Below are 21,687 nucleotides of genomic sequence, written 5' to 3' on the forward strand. Positions count from 1 at the left end.
GCAGTCACGTGTGTATGAATGGAAGTCTATGGGGAGAAAAGTCCAGTGTGAGCGCAGCTTGATGGTCAAGATGACTTCCTGGACCAGGTCGACGTGCAGCCCAATAAGGTAACGACCATACTACTGTGATGGTTGGGTTTAGGGTAGGGGGAGGTGTAGGCAATAGTCCATTAAGTAGTGGACCTGGTCGAGTACGTCATCAAGCTGCGGGCTGCATCGAAGACTGTCTCCCCACGGTCGCTGTCAGTCACTCTCTGTTAAAATGAATTGTCGCTTTGCTGCTGCAAGTCACTTGTAGTGTGAACACACCTTTACATCTCACTGAGTCATTGATTCAACTGATGTTTTTAAACTGATTCATTCTTGAATAAAACAGCATTGCTTCTCTGAGATAAATGTTTTACTCCAGTTCTGTTTAAAACTATCTTTCATAAAAAAAAATAAAAAAAAAACTATGGAGTCAGTCTAGTGCCATATATACTTGCAAAATAAAAGAAAGTTTTGCAAACCAAAAAATGAAGTATTGAGCAAAAATAAATAAATGCAAATTTCCAAAAATAAATTTTTAAATAGTAAAAAATTATTTTGCTAACAAAAATATAGAACTGCAATGGGAAAATACATTTTTTAAAGAATAAAAATGAAACTTACAAAGAACCGCAAATAAAAATGAAGCAGTGCAAAAAAAACTATTTATATATATATGCATGCAAAACATTATAATGTAGCATTGCCTTTACAAAACCAAACGATACAAGGGAACTTGGCCGTTTACAGCAGGCCCAGACCTACTAGGCTGTAGGACAACCTTGATCATACACACTTAAATGGAGGCAGGTCTGGGCCTGTCGTAAACGCTCAAGTTCCCTTGATTCTGTCAAATCAGGGCCACAAAGTAAAATGAGCAGAAACGTAAAGTGCAAAGTGAAAACCGCATCGCAAACTCAGTTGACTAAAAAGCAAATCAAAATGAGCATTGCAACTGACTGGATGGGTTTTGTAAAGGAAATGCTATGAAAATGTTTTGTAAATATATTTAGTCTTTAAATTGCAAATATTTTAGTTTTTTTTTGTACTGCTTGATTTTTATTTGCAGTTTTTTTTATTTTGAAAAACTTAATTTTCCCTTCGCAGTTCTTTAATTTTGTTAGCAAAATAAATTTTTATTTCTCAAAAATAAATTTTTGCTTTGCGATTTTTATTTTTATTTTTTTTTGGAGATCTACATTTATTTATTTATTCATTTCTATTTTTATTTATTTATTTTATATATCTTTTTGCTCAATACTATATATATTTTTTTGCAAGTATATATGGTCCTAGATAGAAAATAAACAATATGGTGTGTAAAATGAAACTCGAAGCAACACTGTATCTAATAATTCTTTAAAAAATGCTATAGAGGATATATATTTTTTCTTTCATAACTTTAAGCATTAATAGGCTTTGAATGATTTTTTGGAGTACTGCAGATGTGTTTTTTAAATATTTTTTTTCTAAATAATTATTAAAACAATAAACAAGTATAGTTCACTTACATACAGTTGAAGTCAGAATTATTAGCCCCCCTTAATATTTTTTCCCCCAATTTTTGTTACTGGAGAAGATTTTTTTCAGCACATTTCTAAACATAATAATTTTAATAACTCATTTCTAATAACTGATTTATTTTATCTTTGCCATGATGACAGTAAATAATATTATATTTCTTCTAGACACTAGTATTCAGCTTAAAGGAACATTTAAAGGCTTAACTAGGTTAATTAGGAAAGTTAGAGTAATTAGGCAAGTCCTTGTAAAACAGTGGTTTTTGTAGTAAATTGGAAAAAACATTTGCTTAAGAGGGCTAATAACATTGACCTTAAAATAGTTTTGAAAAATATTTAAACTGCTTTTATTCTAGCCGAAATAAAACAAATAAGACTTTCTCCAGAAGAAAAAATATTATAGTAAATACTATGAAAAAATCCTTGCTCTGTTAAATATCATTTTGGAAATATTTAAAAAAAGGAGGGCTAATAATTCTTACTTCAACTGTATACTAAAATAATCTTAATGCTGCCAAAAACAAAACACTCAAGAAACAACACACAGTCATTTTTTGTATTACTTTACATTGTAAACAAGTATTGGTAACAGGCTATTATTTGGTTTTAAACAACAGGATATATTTAAAGTCACTGAGGCAATCATGAGCAAGATCGCAGGCACTTTCAGTACAAACAGAACTGAAGTTCATGATGAGAATGTGTGACTTACTGTTACACCACAGTCACTGAGATCCATGCGAAAAACCACACCAACTCTATGGCCATTCCTGCTCCTAGAAGCTGAATAATGTTGAAGTTAAGGCAGTAAACTCAAGTATAGTCTGTGCCACCTCGCTTTTTGTTTTGCTGACGAGGTCACCTTCTCTGCATGATGCCACATTCATTGCCGATCAATAAATAACACTAAAATCTCTCTCATGTTGCTGGTAATGATGCTACAGTACAATTCCCTTTAGAAAGACGTATGTACACTGTTAGATACGAGTTTAAAAGTGAGTCCCAGGAGCCAATAAAGCGAGCAGGACGATCTACCCGATATTATTAAGTGTTTACAGTAAAAGATTACAAGTCGAGATACACTACCTGACAAAAGTCTTGCTGTCTATCTAAGTTTTAGGAACAACAAATAATAACTTGACTTCTAGTTGATCACTTGGTATCAGCAGTGGCTTATATGAAAGGCAAAGGCCTATAGATTACGCTTATTTACCAAAATAAAATGACCAAATGATCATGCCTTGACTTTGAATTATTTAATTAAGACAGTAAGGTCTGACTTTGCTTAGACAAAAGTCTCTTCACTTAACAGAAATAATGTCCAGAATAGAATATAAAGTCATGCTGCAGTGGAAAAAGAATGAATATTGAGACTCCCATGAGCTTGGAGGACTGCATCCATACATCTCTGCAATGACTCAAATCACTTATTAATAAAGTCATCTGGAATGGCAAAGAAAGCCTTTATGCACGACTCCCAGAGTTCATCAAGATTCATTGGGTTCATCTTCAATGCCTCATCCATCTTAGCTCAATAATGTTCATGTCTGGTGACTGGGCTGGCCAATCCTGGAACACCTTGAGCTTCTTTGCTTTCAGGAACTTTGATGTGGAGGCTGAAGTATGAGAAGGAGCGCTATCTTGCTGAAGAATTTGATCTCTCCTGTGGTTTGTAATGTAATGAGCAGCACAAATGTCTTGATACCTCAGGCTGCTGGGATCGACGACAAGACTTCTGTCAGGTAGTGTAATCATTTAAAGGGACGGTGCATCCAAAAATGAAAATTTCCTCAGTTTCACTCAAACTCAAGTTGTTTTTATGAATTTCTTTCTTCTGTTCAACACAAAACAAGAAGAGAGAAACTGAGTAATAAGAGGATGAGTATATGATTTTCATATTTGGGTGTACTGTCCCTTTAACAAGGCCATGAGACGCTATAAATTGAAACCATACACAGAATACACTGTTTTGGCTCCTTTTGACTGTTTTGACCGAGCTCAAATCACTTATTAATAAAGTCATCTGGAATGGCAAAGAAAGCATTCTTGCAGGACTCCCAGAGTTCATCAAGATTCTTTGGATTCATCTTCAATGCTCAATAATGTTTATATCTGGTGACTGGGCTGGCCAATCCTGGAGCACCTTGACCTTCTTTGCTTTCAGGAACTTTGATCTGGAGGCTGAAGTATGAGGAGCAGATCTATCCTGCTGAAGAATTTGCCCTCTCCTGTGGTTTGTAATGTAATGGGCTGCACAAATGTCTTGATACCTCAGGCTGTTGATGTTGCCATCCACTCTGCAGATCTCTCGCACACCACATACTGAATGTTACCCCAAACCATGATTTTTCCTTCACCAAACTTTACTGATGACTGTTGGATTCATGAAGGTTCCAGTAGGTCTTCTGCAGTATTTGTGGTGATTGAGATGCAGTTCAACAAATGATTCATCTGAAAAATCTACCTTCTGCCACTTTTCCAAATGATCAACTAGAAGTCAAGTTATTATTTGTTGCTCTTACAACTGGGATCGACGACAAGACTTCTGTCAGGTAGTGTAATCATTTAAAGGGACGGTGTGTCCAAAAATGAAAATTCCCCTCACTGTTTTACTCAAACTCAAGTTGTTTTTATGAATTTCTTTCTTCTGTTCAACACAAAACAAGAAGAGAGAAACGGTAATGAGAATATGAGTAAATAATGACAGAATTTTCATATTTAAGTGTACAGTCCCTTTAAGGCCATGAGACACCATAAATTATAACCATACACAGCACAGACTGTTTCGGCTCGCAAGTTAAAAACCAGAATTTGAAATAATACAAAGAAACAAATTAGAAATAGTGAGCGTACAGTACTGTTAACTTCCTTTACTCTGGTCAGTATAATTTAAAGATTAACTCGTATGAATAAAGTCATGTTTTTATATATTTAATCCAACACCAGCTGTAGTGTTTTGGTCCACTGGCTGTGCACTTTAGTGTCAGCGAACCGAGTTATCCTTTGGTCCTAAAAGTCCAGCTTTCCGAGTCACTCGGCGTGTTTGAAAATGATCAGTTTTAGCACCCTACGGCTGCCGCACACTGGTCCCGGATCAGGATATGGTGCAGACCGTGCTGTTGTTCTGGTTTTTCATGACTGCCTCTCTCTTTTTCAGCTCTCTGGTGATTCTCCTTCGGATTCCTTCGAGGTACAGACTCCTGTCGAACAGGCCAGCGCCCAGAGGAATGCTGGGGAGGACCACACTTGAGTTAGTGGTTTATCAAACTGCACGAGTAACATCCCATTAAACGTAAACCCAACTTAAAAAAATTACATTCCACTTTAACTGATAAAAACAAAAGACTTGTTTTGACCAGAACGTTACACTGCTCAATGCATACGGTGACAAGAGGTAGGCTCTTTACTAATGCTTTTTAAAGGGTTAGTTCTACTTAAAATGAATTGTTATTTAAAGTTCTCCTTAAATTTAAAAAGTTTTTTAGATGTTGGTATCAGTATTGTTAGTTTTTCCGATATCTATAATCTAGTGCGCTCCAAAACAGTGGCAAAATTCGCATTTAGAAGATATACAAACATGTAAAGCTTGTGGTTCGTCACTTCCGCCTAAATGGATCATCGATTTCTTCCACGTCACCTCATACTTCAGTTTCTCATCAAATTTTGCCCAATCAAATGCTCCCTAATATACATGCCCCGCCCCCTTCAAGATGCTTTACATTTGCTTTTCATTTTTATGCGCTTGAGCCTTTAAAAGTCCAGTAAAATGAACATTTTTTAAAATATTAGTATCAGTACATTAGTTTTATGGATATCTATAATCTAGTGTGCCCCAACACAGTGACAAAATTCACGTTTAGAAAATCTAAAATTTATATAAACATGTAAAGCTTGTGGTTTGTCACTTCAGGGTTTCTGCTGATATCATAATGTCAAATTTAACCATTAAGTATTAAATTTAAGACCTGTATCACAATATCAAAAACACGCATACATGTAATGAGAAGATGCTAAATCACAAAATTAGTGGTATAATAAATGTATTCAAATTGAACAGTACTAAAGACAAGTTAGATGCACCATTGAATTACAGAAAAAACAAACAAACATCTTAAGGCTGATTTATACTTTTGCCTGGCACCGCATCGCGCACCTCACAAAACGGATGAGGCTTTTACTTGACGCATTCGCCAGGGAGATATTCTAATTAATTTTTATTATTTATTATAATGATTATAAGGATTTTTCATAACCGTTCAAGATTTTTTAAATCAATCTTTGATGCATCGCTTGCTTTTGTTCATATCTCGGACAGTTCTACCTATTATAGTAAATATTAATGGCAACAGAACATGGGTTGATCTACAAATATATATTTTATTATGGCATAAAATAATAAAAAAAAATTTTTTTTAAAAGTACACTTACCAAAAATACTGACATTTTTTATTTATTTTGTTCTCTCCACAATTCACACATTACTGTCTGGCTCGTTTCTGTCCTCTACTTATAAGCTAAAAAGGCAATAATGGTCCAACATTCCTGACCATTATCACCAATAAAGCCTAGAAATTGGGCATCAGTATATTGTAAACTGATAGGTCCATATATTCCTTTACAGTTATTAAAGACATAATTTGTTACTTCATTTTAGTTTGTAACTTGTTAATTGTTTTAAATTTGAAATTGTAATATATACATCAGTGTAAAACCTATGAATGGTGGAAAAACATACTCTGTAATATTAAAACCACCTGAGTCTCCACTTTTGCCATGGGCTCTTTCTTGTTTTAACAAACTTATCACTCAGGTTTTTCCAAGCTTCAACAAAACCTTTCCTCCTTTCCCACTGCTGTTGCAATTTCTAGCCAAGAATTATTGGTCATCTGGTTCTCCCTATGATAACGATGGACGAACAGCTATACCTGTTTCAGACAAAATCTCTTTAAAATGTTTTATATTCAACTCAAATCAAACGCGGCGCCGCGCAAACTGTTCACCCGAGTCTCAAAAAATTTTGTGAGCTCCATCAGCCGAAATAGTGTCGCGCGCACATATAGCGAACCTCCGCAAACACATCGATGACGTCACATTCGCCGCACGCACGGAGTTCAAGAACAGAGAAAGCTGATTGGCTATTGCATGTTGGTCTCATTTGTAGTTGTAATACCGCAAATTACATTTGGACTAGTGAAATAAAGAACTACAACACCACGAAAACCGAGCAAAAACCGCAAAAAAGAATTTAAATGAGCATTAGATGTAGCGTAACATGGTCATCGGAAAAATAAGACCTGTGCAAAAATATTTAGGGCCTAGAACAGTGAATTTAAAACTTTTTAAGGCCTTTAATTTCAATTAAAAATTTTAAGACCCTGCGGAAACCCTGTAATTTGATCAATGTTTTTTTTCCACGTCACCTCATACTTCAGTTTCTGATCAAATCTTGACCAATCAAATGCTCTCTAGTATCTGACATGCCTCGCTCCCTTCAAGACGCTTCTAATTTGCTTTTCATTTGATAAAAAATGTGATAAAAACTTAACGCTATTCGCTGTTTTTAAAAAAAGGGGGAGGAGCTACACTGTCCCACCCTCACTTCATGTTTCAGTTGAGGTTAAGTCAAACATGAAAAACAAATATGCACATTTCAAAGCGCTTCACTGGACCTTAATTATTCACACTCATTTCATTCGAAACCTATAAAGCCCCGTTCAGACTACATGATTTTTATTGTGGATCTGATTGGCGCAGACATGACCTCGGTTGTTGTGCGCTGTCACAAGAAGAAACAATTGAATGTTTTGTTTCGACGGCCATTTACTTACTCTCACAACACCCTAAGTCAAGCAAATCAGGAAATTAAGTGTCTAATCTGAAGGGGATTTGAGACCATTCATCATCAGAACACAAATGAAGATATTTTTAATGAAAACCGAGAGCTCTCTGACCCTCCAGACAGCAAGATCTATGAAACATTCAAAGCCACGTCAGGTACTAACAACGATGTTGCGTCGTCCAAAGTATACTAAACATCCACACAGTGCCAGTGAACTGACTCCAAAGATGTCATTATTTATTTGTCAGTAGTTTTATGTCATTGTCACAAATAATTATCGTAGCTTCATGACATTATGATTGTACCACTAAAGTAACACATCAGTGTGCGCACATCTAGAAAAATCTTAAAAGTGAGTGCTCGATCAAGCCAATAAATAAATAAATTTGGCACACTGCCACTTCAGCTCACGAAAACTATGTCGGTTGTAATGTTGTCCAATTAAATATGTCTTTTAGGAGCTTTTTTTTGTGTAACTACTGAAATCATTTGGAATGTTTTGACAATGTTCTTCATACATTTCTAGAATTTGTACATAGTACCGTTTCTAGACAGAGGCAAACTAATCGGTCCTGCCCTGCCCCAGCCCCATAAATGTAAAAATCAAGTGCTTACTTGTCTCTACCCGGCCGAAGTTTGACCTGAAACATGCCGATGACTGGCCGGTGATCTGACGTTTTAATGGATGAGCAAGACGTGTACTTGACCACCCTTATGTCATCTGCTTGTCTGTTTCGATAAAGAATACGGTCCTGTTGACACATGGGGAAAAGTATTCAACATTATTACTAAGGTATTGTCTCTGCCCAACATAAAGTACACCCCTTTCAAAAATGTATGTTATTTTTATCCATTCATAAGTGAATATATATGGATGGACAATATTTATTTGTCCTTTTTTTTACAATACAGTTTATTTAACAGTTATAAAATATTATTAAAAAGATATATTCATAAAAATAAAAGAGTGTGGTCACCTAACTTCTTTTGGGTAAGAAAAATAATACATTTAAGCATACAGTTGAAGTCAGAATTATTAGCCCCCTTTGAATTTTTTTTCTTTTTTTAATATTTCCCAATTTATGTTTAACAGAGCAAGGAAATTTTCACAGTATGTCTGATAATATTTTTTCTTCTAGAGAAAGTCTTATTTGTTGTATTTCGGCTAGAATAAAAGCAGTTTTGAATTTTTTAAAAACCATTTTAAGGTCAAAATTATTAGCCCCTTTAAGCTATATTTTTTTTCGATTGTCAACAGAACAAACCATCATTATACAATAACTTGAATAATTACCATAACCTGCCTAGTTACCTAATTAACCTAGTTAAGCCTTTAAATGTCACTTTAAGCTGTATAGAAGTGTCTTGATAAAATATCTAGTCAAATATTATGTACTCTCATCATGGCAAAGATAAAATAAATCAGTTATTAGAAATGAGTTATTAAAACTATTATGTTTAGAAATGTGTTGAAAAAATCTCTTCTCCATTAAACAGAAATTGGCAAAAAAAAAAATAAACAGGGGGCTAAAAATTATGACTTCAACTGTATATAAAAATATGCTTAAAATATAGTATAATATGATTTCATTATATATAAAAAATAAAAATGTTATGGTCTAGACTTTATTTACATTTTCTCCTAACATTTTAATTAGTGTACTCATCTTTGCATAAAGACCTTAATTCAAACTGTTTAATTAGCTCCTGTTTTGGCTTTGGTACGGACTAATCTAATGTAAAACCAACAAACCAGGTTTTGCACAAAATATCTCATCTACCAGGGCTGTTTAATTGCTTGATTCTGATTGGCTGATCAAAATTTGAGATGTGTGATTATTTTCAGATAAATACACAGCAAAAGTAGTTCAAGCACCACTGACTGCGTTTTAGGTCCAAATTGCTATGCTGAACGATTTAAGCGGTTTCGCAGTCTAAAACAGTAAAAACAAACAATCAAATTAAAACAAACTAAAAACCTTTAAATTAGATGCTTACAAATTAGTTCCACAAAACAACAGTCTAATAAGCAAGTCTAAAATGTAAATCACAGTCTAAGTGAAATAACTGATAACAGAAAATAATTTAATGGCCCAGAGTCAATTATTACTTGGGATTATTACTAAGGAAATTATTACTAGGGAAATTCTGACAAATATGTTAAGGTCTACTAATTTATGCTGGGAACTGTATACAACAGTGTATTCAAATAAAACTAGCAAGAAAGCTTACGGTATATGAAGGTGTTCTCTGTTTTGTCGTAGTGTCATATACATCACAGCCAATGTCAAACTTGTAAGTCGGAGGAAAGTGAATAGATGCTTCCTGAAAGCCTTTAAAAATGGATCCTGCAAAACACAGATTAATCCTGTTAAACCAAAAGTACACTGAACGAACACAATCCTGCGTCAGACTTCAATTTAGCAGCGTTCTGTATGTGTCTTAACTTGCCTTCCTTCATCTCTTTCGTCAGCTGATCATGTTGTAATAACGGGCTCATATCAACGCCAACCCCCTGATTTAAAATGGCCTCCACATCTCCTCTGGCTTTATTCAGGCGGAAGTTAAAATCTCCAAACCAGAAGACTTCATCAAAACGGGTTGTGACGTCCGCTGAGGATAAACGAGATCGGAATTAGGATCAGAACTCTTTTATTGTAGTTTTTATACACAACAAAACTTAAGTCAAGGTTCTTACACTTTTTCCAAAGTCAAATTAAAGCACTTTTCAAGCACATGCATGGTCAAACTTTTGAAGCACAATACTTCATCAAATTATACCAGATCAAAAAACACACAAGATATGTCACTTGTATAGTTTTGAATAGGGAAAATTGTAATGGTCAATATGGCGAATAAAGCCCCGCCTTCTAGTACAGGAGCCAATCATCGATCGCTAGATGGTGAATAAAGCCCCGCCTTCTAGTACAGGAGCCAATCATCAATTGCTATATGGTGAATAAAGCCCCGCCTTCTAGTACAGGAGCTAATCATCGATCGCTATATGGTGAATTAAGCCCCGCCCTCTAGTACAGGAACCAATCATCAATCGCTATAGACTGATGATTCTCTGGGGAAGGGGCTTGGACCAGATGCGAGTTTCTGCAGATTTTGTGTGATTCGGATGTTTAGAAATGAATCTAAAGAGACTGTTGTTGTTTAATTTTATTGCTGATTCCTAATATCAAATTTAATGTGGCGAGCAAGCAGAATTTGATGTTTCCCCATTCAAATAGAATGTCCGAGCAAACTGCCAAAGAGGTGTTTTAAAGATGGCCGCTGAGTGAAATGACTTGCCTTAAAGGGACTTTGACCCTACATAATTATACTATTCGATAGTATATATAATATACTTACTATTTAGATACTATTTACATACTATTTAGATACTTACATACTATTTACTGAGTTACAAACACCATGGATTTAAGTGAAAAAAAAATCGACACTATTTAAATAGCTTTAATATTGCCAGTTTTTGTATTTTTAAAAGCTATTGTTAAACAAGTATGTTAACCAGTGTTTCCCAAATCTGTTCCTAGAGGTACACCAACAGTACATATTTTGGATGTCTTCTTCATCTGACCCATTAACTTCAGTGTTTGGAGTCTCTGATGAGTTGATTCAGGTGTGTTAGATTAGGAAGAGGTTGAAAACGTGTACTGTTGGTGTGCCTTCAGGAACAGGGTTGGGAAACACTGGTCTACAGAACAAACCATCATCATACGATTTGCCTAATTACCCTAACTTACCTAATTAACCTAGTTAAGCCTTTAAATGTCACTTTAAGCTGAATACTAGTATCTTGAAAAAATATCTATTAAAATATTATGTACTGTCATCATGGCAAAGATATAATAAATCAGTTATTGGAAATGAGTTATTGAAATTATTATGTTTAGGAAGGTGAAAAAATTCTTCTTTCCATTAAACATAAATTGGGGAAAAAAATATACAGACGGTCTAATAATTTAGGATGGCTAATAATACTGATTTCAACTGTATAGTGCAGAGTCCCATGTGTAATATGTATTAAACAGTCTACTATGTCTAATATTAGTAATGCACAGTCCATTAAATAATTCAAAGAGTTCAATTATCTTATTTATGTGTTCTTTTGAGATTCACAGGCATAAATACTGTCCATATGACAAATGCAGGAAAACTCACAGGACGTGGAGCGGTAAGGATTGGTATCAGGAAGGTTTCTAGGAAGAGCCAAAGCTTCGATGATCTTGTTATAGTCTAAGATCCGCTCATATACTTTGGAATCTCCAGCTGAAACGAACACAAAGTCAGTTTGGTTGGATTTAATTTTAGTTGAGCATACATTTACTGCCATAGTGACTTTATAACATGTAACTGGGGTTGTTTAACCTTGTTTAAATTGCAGAGATATTCAACTTACAGGTGAAATGGGATGTCACAAAAAGGAAAGACGTCCCGAAGAAGGTGAAACCAATGCCCACTGCTCCTTTAGTCTTAATCTGAGATATAATTCTGGTTGTGACTGTAGCATGTTCCACCTCTGTTATGGGAGAAAAAGACACATATTATATTATATTATATTATACTATATTATATTATTTTATACTATATTATGTTATGTAATATTATATTATATTATACTATATTATATTATATTATATTATATTATATTATATTATATTATATTATATTATATTATATTATATTATATTATACTATATTATATTATTTTATACTACATTATATTATGTTATACTATATTATACTATATTATATTATTTTATTTTATACTATATTATATTATACTATATTATATTATATTATGTTATACTATATTATACTATATTATATTATTTTATACTATATTATATTATATTATATTATATTATATTATATTATATTATATTATACCATGTTATATTATATTATATTATATTATATTATATTATATTATATTATATTATATTATATTATATTATATTATATTATATTATATTATATTATATTATAGCCCTTATATTATATTATAGCCCTTATTTTTTAGCACTTATAATATAGATGCACTTTGTAGAAAGCAACAGCAAATTACATTACGTTCATTAGGGCTACACAATATATTGTTTCAACATGGATGTGCTAATGTGCAACAGTCACGACGCAGGATCTGCAATGCCAGCTTTGGATTGTAATTAAACAAAACAAAAAAAAAAAGTTCTGATTTTTAAGGTCTATAATTAGTGAATTTGTAATGTAAGCAAATTTAAACTATTTGGTAATAAAAATTATCAAATTTGTAAACAAAGAATTAACAAAGATTAATGATGTATTTCATTATTTCTGTAATGAAGACTATAGTAATGAACATTTGAGGCAGTTGATTTTGAAAAGTTTTTCAAAATTATCTTTAGACAAGAACAACTTTGATGAAAGATTTGATCCACTTCAAATGTTGACTACTGCAGAGTTGTTTTACATTTGATTAATATTTGTACCACTATACTGTTAGACCCTCCAGAAAACCATAAAGCACTGTTTATTTAATTTGTCTCTTTGTTCTATCTTAGTCATTTATGTTTGTAATTTATTATTTTTATGCAGATTCACTCCCCAACAAAAGCATCACAATCAATGTAAGATCTTTCCAAATGGAGTCATCGTGTGAAATTACATTAATATTGCAAAATATATCGCAGAAAAACAGAATATTGCCATGTCAGTTTTTTCCAATATTGTGCAACCCTAACGTTCATATACATATATACATAAATACACCCATACAACTGATAAAAAAAGTTCAGTAAGTTTTTAAATGTTTTGAAAAGCGTATTATGTGTGGCAAGGCTAAATTTAAGAAAAAAATTAATAACAATAGTTTTTTTTCAATTATTATTACAATTTAAAATAACTGTTTTCTTTTTGAATGTAGTTACATTTTTTATTTATTCCGGTCATTTATCATGTGAAAATAATTGCCGCTAAGGAAATGGCAGGAATAAATTGCATTTTGAAATATAATGAAATGAAAACATTTGCTTTAAATTGTAATAACACTAAATTGTAATAACCAGTTTGGTGTTTTTAATTTATAATGTATTATTTTTAATTAAATGTATCTTTCAATGTACTTATTATTGCATTTATAAATATGTATTTTACATTTATTGTTTTTTTTATAATTTTATTCTACTAAATTATTCATTAATACATTCACTTTGCTTTGGCTTAGTCCCTTATTTATCAGGGCCCGCCACAGCAGAATGAACCGCCAACTATTCCAGCATACGTTTTACGCAGCAGATGCCATTCCAGCCACAACCCAGTACTGGGAAACATCCATACACACTCATTCACACGCACACTCATACGGCCAATTTAGTTCATTCAATTCACCTATAGCGCATGTCTTTGGACTGTGGGGGAAACCATAGCACCTAAAGGAAACCCACGCTAACACAAGGAGAACATGCAAACTCCACACAGAAATGGCAACTGGCCCAGCCGGGACTCGAACCAGTGACCTTCTTGCTCTGAGGCAACAGTGCTAACCACTGAGCCACCGTGCCACCCTTCTACATTATTCTGAAGGAGCAATTTACCTGAACAAAACCATATGAGGTCTCTTCTGACAAATATAGTGAGATAGAGCACTCCATGGGCTGCCGCATACAGCATCACGTAATACGGCCCAAGAGTTTCCTGCAGACGGATCTCCCACTCCCTCCTGTGGACAGACATGAAGACCAAAAACTTGAGGATCAAGTATGACATTTAAAAAACTGCAAGAAAGCAACATCTCACCTATCAGGACAGCCCTCCTGAACCCCTATAACGTAGACGTCCTGTGCAAAGTCAGTGTCAGTTGGCAGCAACAGATCATCTAAGTTGTAAGGAAGGCCCTGAGAGCAAGAACGAGAGCTTAGGTAAGGGCTCTTATGCAAATAAAATAATTAGGAATGACAGTATTGGTCCACACCTTCTCTCCCTGCATGTTCCATGTGGCGATGTAGATGCCGAGACGTCTCTCTGGGAAGTAACGGTCAAGCTCTTCTGCCCCCAGCAAGGCACCGTTGCCCAAAACACTGCCCTCAAGAAAGCTCCTAATCAAGCAGGTTCAGGAAAACAATAACAAAATGACAACAAGGTTCAGTTTTTTTGTTGTTGTTGCAGAATTAATGTGTTTAACATCATCATGGAATACAAATTATTTTTACAATCACATATTTTTCATGAAATACTGTAGCATCCCCAAAAAATCATTAATTCTAATGTAACATTTCCATTTTAAAAGATGAAGTTTGACTAACTGGATGAGCCTGTCCGACTGTCAGTGAATGGCAAATGAAAACATCCCTTACCTCAAAACTCTGTGCATCATAAAAAAAGAAAACACATTGTACAGTCGGAAGTACGAAAACATGCATTCATAATGTTTTTTTGTGCAGCGACGCTAGGGGTGGGCGATATGACCTAAAATTAATATCACGATATTTTTCATCTTTTGAACGGTGACGGTATAATATCGCGGTATTACTTTAAATAGCAAAATAATATACATCTCAAGGAACAACGGACAAAAAAAAAGTCTCACTTATATCGCTCTTTAAAAGTTTTGGTTTCGGTTTGTGTCATTTTAACTGCTCCATCTCGTTATGAGCTGATCTTCATTTTTCTCTGTTTGTGGAATAAAGCGGCACCAATTTATGAGCAGACAGAGCAGGATTCTCGCGATGACCACCGGCGCAATACCGCTCTTTGTTATGAGCCGTAGTTTCTGTGTAAACTTGATGATGATGTGTACAGTATTAGATTTTACATTTAGCAAACATTTGCGCTGAACACGTGGTGAATGCAACGCAACAAGATTCGGGCACCTTCTCCGAAAACACTCGATTGATCTCAGCTGGCGGATCAACATTTACCTCATGTCATGATCGCTGTCATCTGCGCCATTATTATTATTATTATTATAACTTTAAGTGAGGTTTGCAAACCTGTGTACTTTTCATTCTTCAGCCGTTTGCATTTCCTGCGGTAACAAAAGCTCCCTGTCATCTGACAGCGGGAAGCGTTGAGTGATTGACAGCTAATATGAACCAATACAGCGGCAGGGTAGAGCGATTCAGCAAGTTTTTAGAGAAAATCAAATCAGGTCGCACTACAACCTTCATATTCAGTTGCACAAATGCTCTCAAATATATTATGAGGGCGCATAGATTACATTTCGGGCGCACATGCGACCAAAATGGTTGCAATTTCGAGCCCTGTAGTATAAGGACATGTATTCAGACCACAACTGAACGTTTGAAGAAAATTTAATGTCTTATTATTTAGAATTAGCTATTATTGATGTAAATGCAGCTGTTCAAGGCACATAATTGATTTATTACGGTATTGACGGTATTAGAAAATCCATGTCGTGGCGCAATGTCACACCGGTGATGACTATGACACCGGTGTACCACCCACTCCTAATCGACGCTACTTTGAATGAGTCCGGTTTACTATACATCAAACAGCGAATGGATTTAACGAAAGACAGAGTTAAGTTGCCGTTCTTTTATCCCACATGGATGCTATGAGGATAAACAAGGGGCAAAGACCTTAAGTATGGTGAGAATGAATGAATGACAGCTTCTAAAATTGTCTGAGAGGCATCCTCTTTTCGCCCAGTAGGCCTACCTTGTGTTTTACTTGCTAATTTAAGCTATTTTTTAAAAGATAAATAAAATATATAAAACTATACATTATTTATATTACTTCATAATAACTTTACGTCTGATAAGCTTTTTATATTAATGGACAATGCACAGATATTGATGTTTTACAATGTTTTACACTACATTGTTTGAATCTACCAAGCTTAGTTTACAATGTTTACATTGCTCTACTTGCATTAAATCTAAATCCCAAATATCAGAAATGACAACAGATTGTTAAGATTTAATAAATGTCAGTTTTAATGTTATTGATTAATGCTCTTACTTGACAGATTTCATTCAATCATTTTCCTTCTGCTTTTTTCCTGGTTTATCACAGTGGAATGAACCGCCACTTACTTCACAGATTTATTTATTTTTAATTTTAGGTGGTTTGTGTAATGTGTTTTATGCTTGATAAAAATAATTTCTAAATGCATCTTTAGTGATTTTCAACTAATTACAGTGTCTTGTCTCAATAGGTGGATTTAGAGGTTTTTGCATAAAAAGCACAAGTGGATTTAGCTGGTTTTGATGCAAAAGAAAATCTACCTTGTTAAAAAACAAAGAATTGTCTAAAGTGACATTTTTGATAAAAAGGTATTTTATTTACCAGCTAATAACCTTTTCATTACATATAAAATGAAACTCTGAACCTAATTATAGGAGCCTGAAAAAAATGCTCATTTACAAGAAAAGAGGTCTGATGGATTTAGAGGGTTTTGCATCTGAACTCTTCCTATATAAAATGACTTTCTCAGTCTTATTTGGACCATACCCCTTTACCCCTCTTTCATACTCCTGTCGTTTTCAAGCAGAACTTGAATGAATGGTCTCCTGATGCAGTTTGACAGTCGCTGAACTAGTATCCCACTGATCCAATAATCTCCTTTACATTCACTCAGCTTCACTCTCCCTCTCTCTATACAGTCAGTTTAACATCACAGCTGATTCTGCAGTACTCAGCAAGTGTACTCACGTCTGCAGTAACATTAATTATCACTTCATAATGAAACAATTCATGTTATTAACGCAATCACACAAATATATTCACAATCTGCAATAGAAGAGGTTGATACTTCTGTTTTACAGGGTCCCTGCACAGTGTTCACTACTCCCTATTTCCTAAGCACAGGATATCTGTTGAAGATTGACCTTGCAACGTCATCAAGCAGAGGAAATTCCAGTCACACACTGGAAAAATCCAGGGTTCCACACAATTCATTCATGTTGTCCCAACATAAATTGATTTTGTTAACTTAATAAATTTAAGTGGATTGAATATAAAACTATTAAGTTGTCCTAAATAAAATCTCAAGAATTGTGTCGTTTCAGCTCATTTCAAATAAGTAGTTTAAACAGGCGGCAAAATCAGTTTTTTGAGGGCAAATGTTGCAGAAATTTGACAACATATACTTCTGTAAATAAGTTTAATGTAAATTCATGCATCATTAATTGATTATTAATATACTCAGATTTAATTTAGCCGTTAATTCATATAAACTGGTGGAACAAACTAACTTGAACATCATTTAAGTGTGATTTGCTCATCACTAGGGCCAGACAGAATCTGCGGACGTTTTTTGCTATTTCTGCAGAGAATTTTGGTAAAAATCTGCGGATTTGGGCGGAAATATTTTGGGAGTATCATAACTTAAACCTTAATATGTGAAATAAAAAATAATATCTTTTAAACTTTTATTTAATGTTTAAAATGCAAATCCAATTCCATTCACTTTATTTGGTAAACAAAGCAAGTCTCTCATATAATATATCTACTAAAAGACAGAAAATATTACTGTACAAACGGCATTGTACATAAATCAGATGAACATTTTCATATTAGTCAATAATAGTACTGTAATTAATTTAAAAACTGAATAAATATAGATTTACACACATATACACAAGTAAATAACAGTTTATGATAGGCTAAGAAAATTCTGCAGATTCTGTGTGGGCCTACTCATCCCCAATTAGAGTTTAGGAATGGGGTTCGGGGACACCTCTCCTTTTCAAAAAAAAATCTGTTTTCCTACTTATTAAATTGCATGAACTTGTGTGATATATCCACTTTTCAGCCAATACGTAAAATCGTTTTCTCATGAGATCAGGCTGGGAATATCATAATTCTGAGGACTTTAAATAAAAATACCTGACAGCCCGCATTAGATGAACAACAGACAAGACGTTTCTTGACCTCCAGTTCTTTGCTGTTGGCTTGGTATGTTATGAACTTCTGCATAGAAGCCAAAATGAACCAAAAATCTGTTCCTATTCTGCCAAATCATAAAATAGTTACATTTCCTCATGAGATCAGGCTTGTATTTACACTGTTTAATATGCCAATGAGCATTTTTATATAATTTTCAATTCAATTCACCTTTATTTGTATAGCGCTTTTACAATGTAGATTGTTTCAAAGCAGCTTCACATAGAAGATCATAGTAAATTGAAACAGTGTAGTTAATTTTCCAAAGTTTAAGTTCAGTTCATTTTAGCTCAGTTCAGTGTGCTTTAATAATCACTACTGAAAGTTCAAACACTGAAGAGCAGATCCATCGATGCGCAGCTCCACAGATCCTGAACCATGCAAGCTAGTGGCGATAGCGGTGAGGAAAAACTTCACCAATTGGTGAAGGTGAAGAAAAAACATAGAGAGAACCAGGCTCAGACGAGCACTACCACTATATAAGAAATGCATTAATTATTAATTAATTATATAAGCGCTAAAGCTGCACAATATATAATTGTTTCAGCATCGATACCGTAATGTGATCACTTGCAATAGTCACATTGTGATATATACAACATACATATTACATATATATATATATATATATATTATATGGAAAAAAAAAAGCGTTTTATTTTTGTGTTTAACAGAATAAAGAAACGTAGAAAGGTCTGTAACCACCTGAAGCTGAGTAAAATTTCATTTTTTGGGTGAACTATCCCTTTAAGATGGCTGGAAACACTTCCGAGTCAACTTTGAAGTCCACTAACGGTCAAATGGATCACAGCTTCGGACTCTTAAGAGGTAATCAAGATGACACATCAGCACATGTGATCCTAAAGCGGAGCATGGAGATGTGCAGAGCGAGAACTATAAACAGAAGAATAGAAACACAAGCTTCTCACCTGTTCCTCACATCCCGGGGTCTGATGGGGTTCAGAACGCTATATGTGGACTTCATGGAATGGACAGATGTATTGTCTGACACCATGGTGTCCAACAGCCGGCTATCGCTGAGATTCCTGTGAAGCCTCTCCGACCGCCCCCTTCTCCCCACCACACCGTAATCCAAACAATCCCTGTCAATCCTATTAGTTGTCCTTAAAGACGCAGAGGCGGTGCTGTTCTCCAGAAGAGGATACGTGCCTGTGGGCTGCAACGGAGACAGAATGATTCTGCACGGTTTCATGCGCTCTTTATTCGGATCACAAAGCTCACGAGGAGACACATCCGTCTCGGACAAGCTCCCGGTCCTAATCCTGAACGGTGGCATCTCCATGTGCTGGAGATCGTGAGGACGTCGAGATGCAAGGCTTTGACCGTTTGCTGAGGCAACATCTTTGAGGGAATCAGTAGAAGAACCCGTCTCTCCCGGATCCGTGAGGCTCTCCTGGCTGTTCCTCAATCTCCTTCCCCTCACCTTTTCATCAAATGAGAGGTTTTTACCCCCCATTCCCAATCCCATGGGCTTTGGAAGAGAGGGAGGTCGAGGCTGATAGAGACTATGCTCATCCTGAAGTAGTTTGGGACCATCGTATGGCTTCTTAATGTCTCTGAGCTCCTCATTAAGGCTCTCCTCTGTCCTCAGGTCTACACTCAGGACAGTAATGTCTGTTTTGGTGGCTGGTTCTCCTGACCTGAGATCCGTGGGGTTAAATGGGACGATGCTGTCTCCATGCTCGCTCATCCTATTGGCGGACTTGATTTTAGATGTAAACAAGCCCCATGGTACTCCGCTGATTACATCCTGTGGAGTCAGCGAGATTATTTTCTCAGATCAGTGTGTGAATTATTTTGTCTGAATCATATTCCATATTGATAATAAGCAAAATTATTTTCAGGTAACTACTGAGTATGATATTAGACATTAAATATGCCTTTAAATATGTGATTATTATTTATATGAAGGCAATTAAGCTATAAACTTTTTAACACTTTTGAACAACAAAAATAATGACGACGCAATAATTTTAGAGTATAAATTATATAAGATTTACAGAAGCCAATAAGACGTTACTCAGTGTAACAAAAATGTATATACCAACAGATTTAAAAAAGGTTTATGGCATACAAACATTTTATAGTTTAACAAGAATCATTTACTGGCATATTAAAAGTCTTATTTGTTAGCAAAAAGTTTTCATTTCAAATATAATTCAATTTAATGCAACGCTATAATGCTTTATATATATATATATATATATATATATATATATATATATATATATATATATATAAACAGTTTTACTTAAGATCTTGCATTGCAACATTCTACGTTAGTCTAATACATATGTCACAATATTATCTAATGGAAAATTATTATAAAACATTAAAACATTTAATGTTAATGCCTGATTAAATTAGAATGATTAAATTAACGTTGGTTTTATAGTCACAGATTCTGATTTTCTGCTTAATAATATAATTTTATTAAAGTATTCCTTGCAAATTCTAAATAGTGAAATCATATTAGCACCCAAAGGCTATCAAAGTAACGTTACAAGATTTTTTCAGTCAATTAAATAGTGCTAATGCTGTTTTGAATTCATACTTGCATGTGATTTCAGACCGAATATTCAAAGTAACGTTACCATGGTAAACAATATACGGAGCATGACACTAGTTGTCACTGAACGAATGTGTAAATATAAAACCAACTTTACATCTATACAAGAACGCTTATCTCAAGCATACAAACTGTATTTATAACGCAGTATAAACAATTAGACTATTTACCAAAATGTTATCAAAATAGTGCGTGATAATTGACTGAACGTTTGACATCAGACGTTAACTAACACTTAACTAAATATGATTAAAAACGATGTATAGTGATAAATAAAGTGTTTACAATGGACTGAAATCTCTGTCCCTCACAGCGATGATAAATTCACTGATGTCACGCGTTTGCAGGCTACACTTCACACCCAGCGTTTTCCTCTTTGTAAAATATAAACCATAAAATTGAACTAAAAGCTATATAACATTACATTGTTGTGAATAACTAAAGGACGCACATTGACGCTGAAATTGATGTTTGTTACCTTCAGTTCGCTGAAGAAGAAAACTTACTTGACTTCCTTAGCAACGCCAGGCAGGCAAACAACAAGTCCTCAAGAAGAGGCGCCGACAGTCCGCGCTGGTGTTTTAGCAATCAGCGCCATCTTGCGTTTCATATTGCGGTTCATTTACCAAAACATGTCCCAAACACAGGACAATGTGAAATATGTGTAGTGTTTTAAAAACTTGTCACTGCATTTACCATGCTGACTTTGTGAAACAAGCTGATATTTCAGTGTTTTTCGAGGCAACTTAGCGCAGGAAGAGATGCTCCGCAACGATCTTGTGTTTGGTCATTGAATACATCAAATCGGTTATTTA

General features: G+C 34.5%; 1 protein-coding gene across 3 annotated transcripts; it reads right to left on the reverse strand.

Annotated features, from left to right (window-relative positions):
- Positions 1-2,105: 2,105 nt before the first annotated feature.
- Positions 2,106-21,435, reverse strand: inpp5e (inositol polyphosphate-5-phosphatase E). 3 transcript variants are annotated; one of them, XM_056458724.1, is made up of 11 exons: positions 21,379-21,435; positions 19,212-20,053; positions 14,348-14,471; positions 14,173-14,270; positions 13,971-14,095; positions 11,795-11,914; positions 11,557-11,664; positions 9,838-9,999; positions 9,619-9,734; positions 8,002-8,138; positions 2,106-4,777 (listed from the first exon to the last, which is right to left on the reverse strand). In XM_056458724.1, the coding sequence occupies exons 2-11, from the start codon at positions 19,991-19,993 to the stop codon at positions 4,642-4,644; spliced, it is 1,908 nt and encodes a 635-aa protein (XP_056314699.1). In that variant the 5' UTR covers positions 19,994-20,053; positions 21,379-21,435; the 3' UTR covers positions 2,106-4,641. The 3 variants fall into 3 exon arrangements, with proteins under 3 accessions (XP_056314699.1, XP_056314700.1, XP_056314701.1); XM_056458725.1 differs by having other exon boundaries at positions 21,351-21,400; XM_056458726.1 differs by lacking the exon at positions 21,379-21,435 and adding an exon at positions 21,324-21,360.
- Positions 21,436-21,687: the final 252 nt, after the last annotated feature.

This window comes from Danio aesculapii, chromosome 5 (genome assembly GCF_903798145.1).
Source record: "Danio aesculapii chromosome 5, fDanAes4.1, whole genome shotgun sequence".
Lineage (NCBI taxonomy): Eukaryota > Metazoa > Chordata > Actinopteri > Cypriniformes > Danionidae > Danio > Danio aesculapii.

Excerpts from the sequence above, each read along its gene's own strand:
- inpp5e (XM_056458724.1), bottom strand. The coding sequence starts at position 19,993 with ATGAGCGAGCATGGAGACAGCATCGTCCCATTTAACCCCACGGATCTC. Across the intron at positions 14,096-14,172 it reads CAGGAGGGCTGTCCTGATAG|GAGGGAGTGGGAGATCCGTC; the intron begins GTGAGATGTTGC and ends GTCTGTCCACAG. Across the intron at positions 9,735-9,837 it reads GACGAAAGAGATGAAGGAAG|GATCCATTTTTAAAGGCTTT; the intron begins GCAAGTTAAGAC and ends TGTGTTTTGCAG.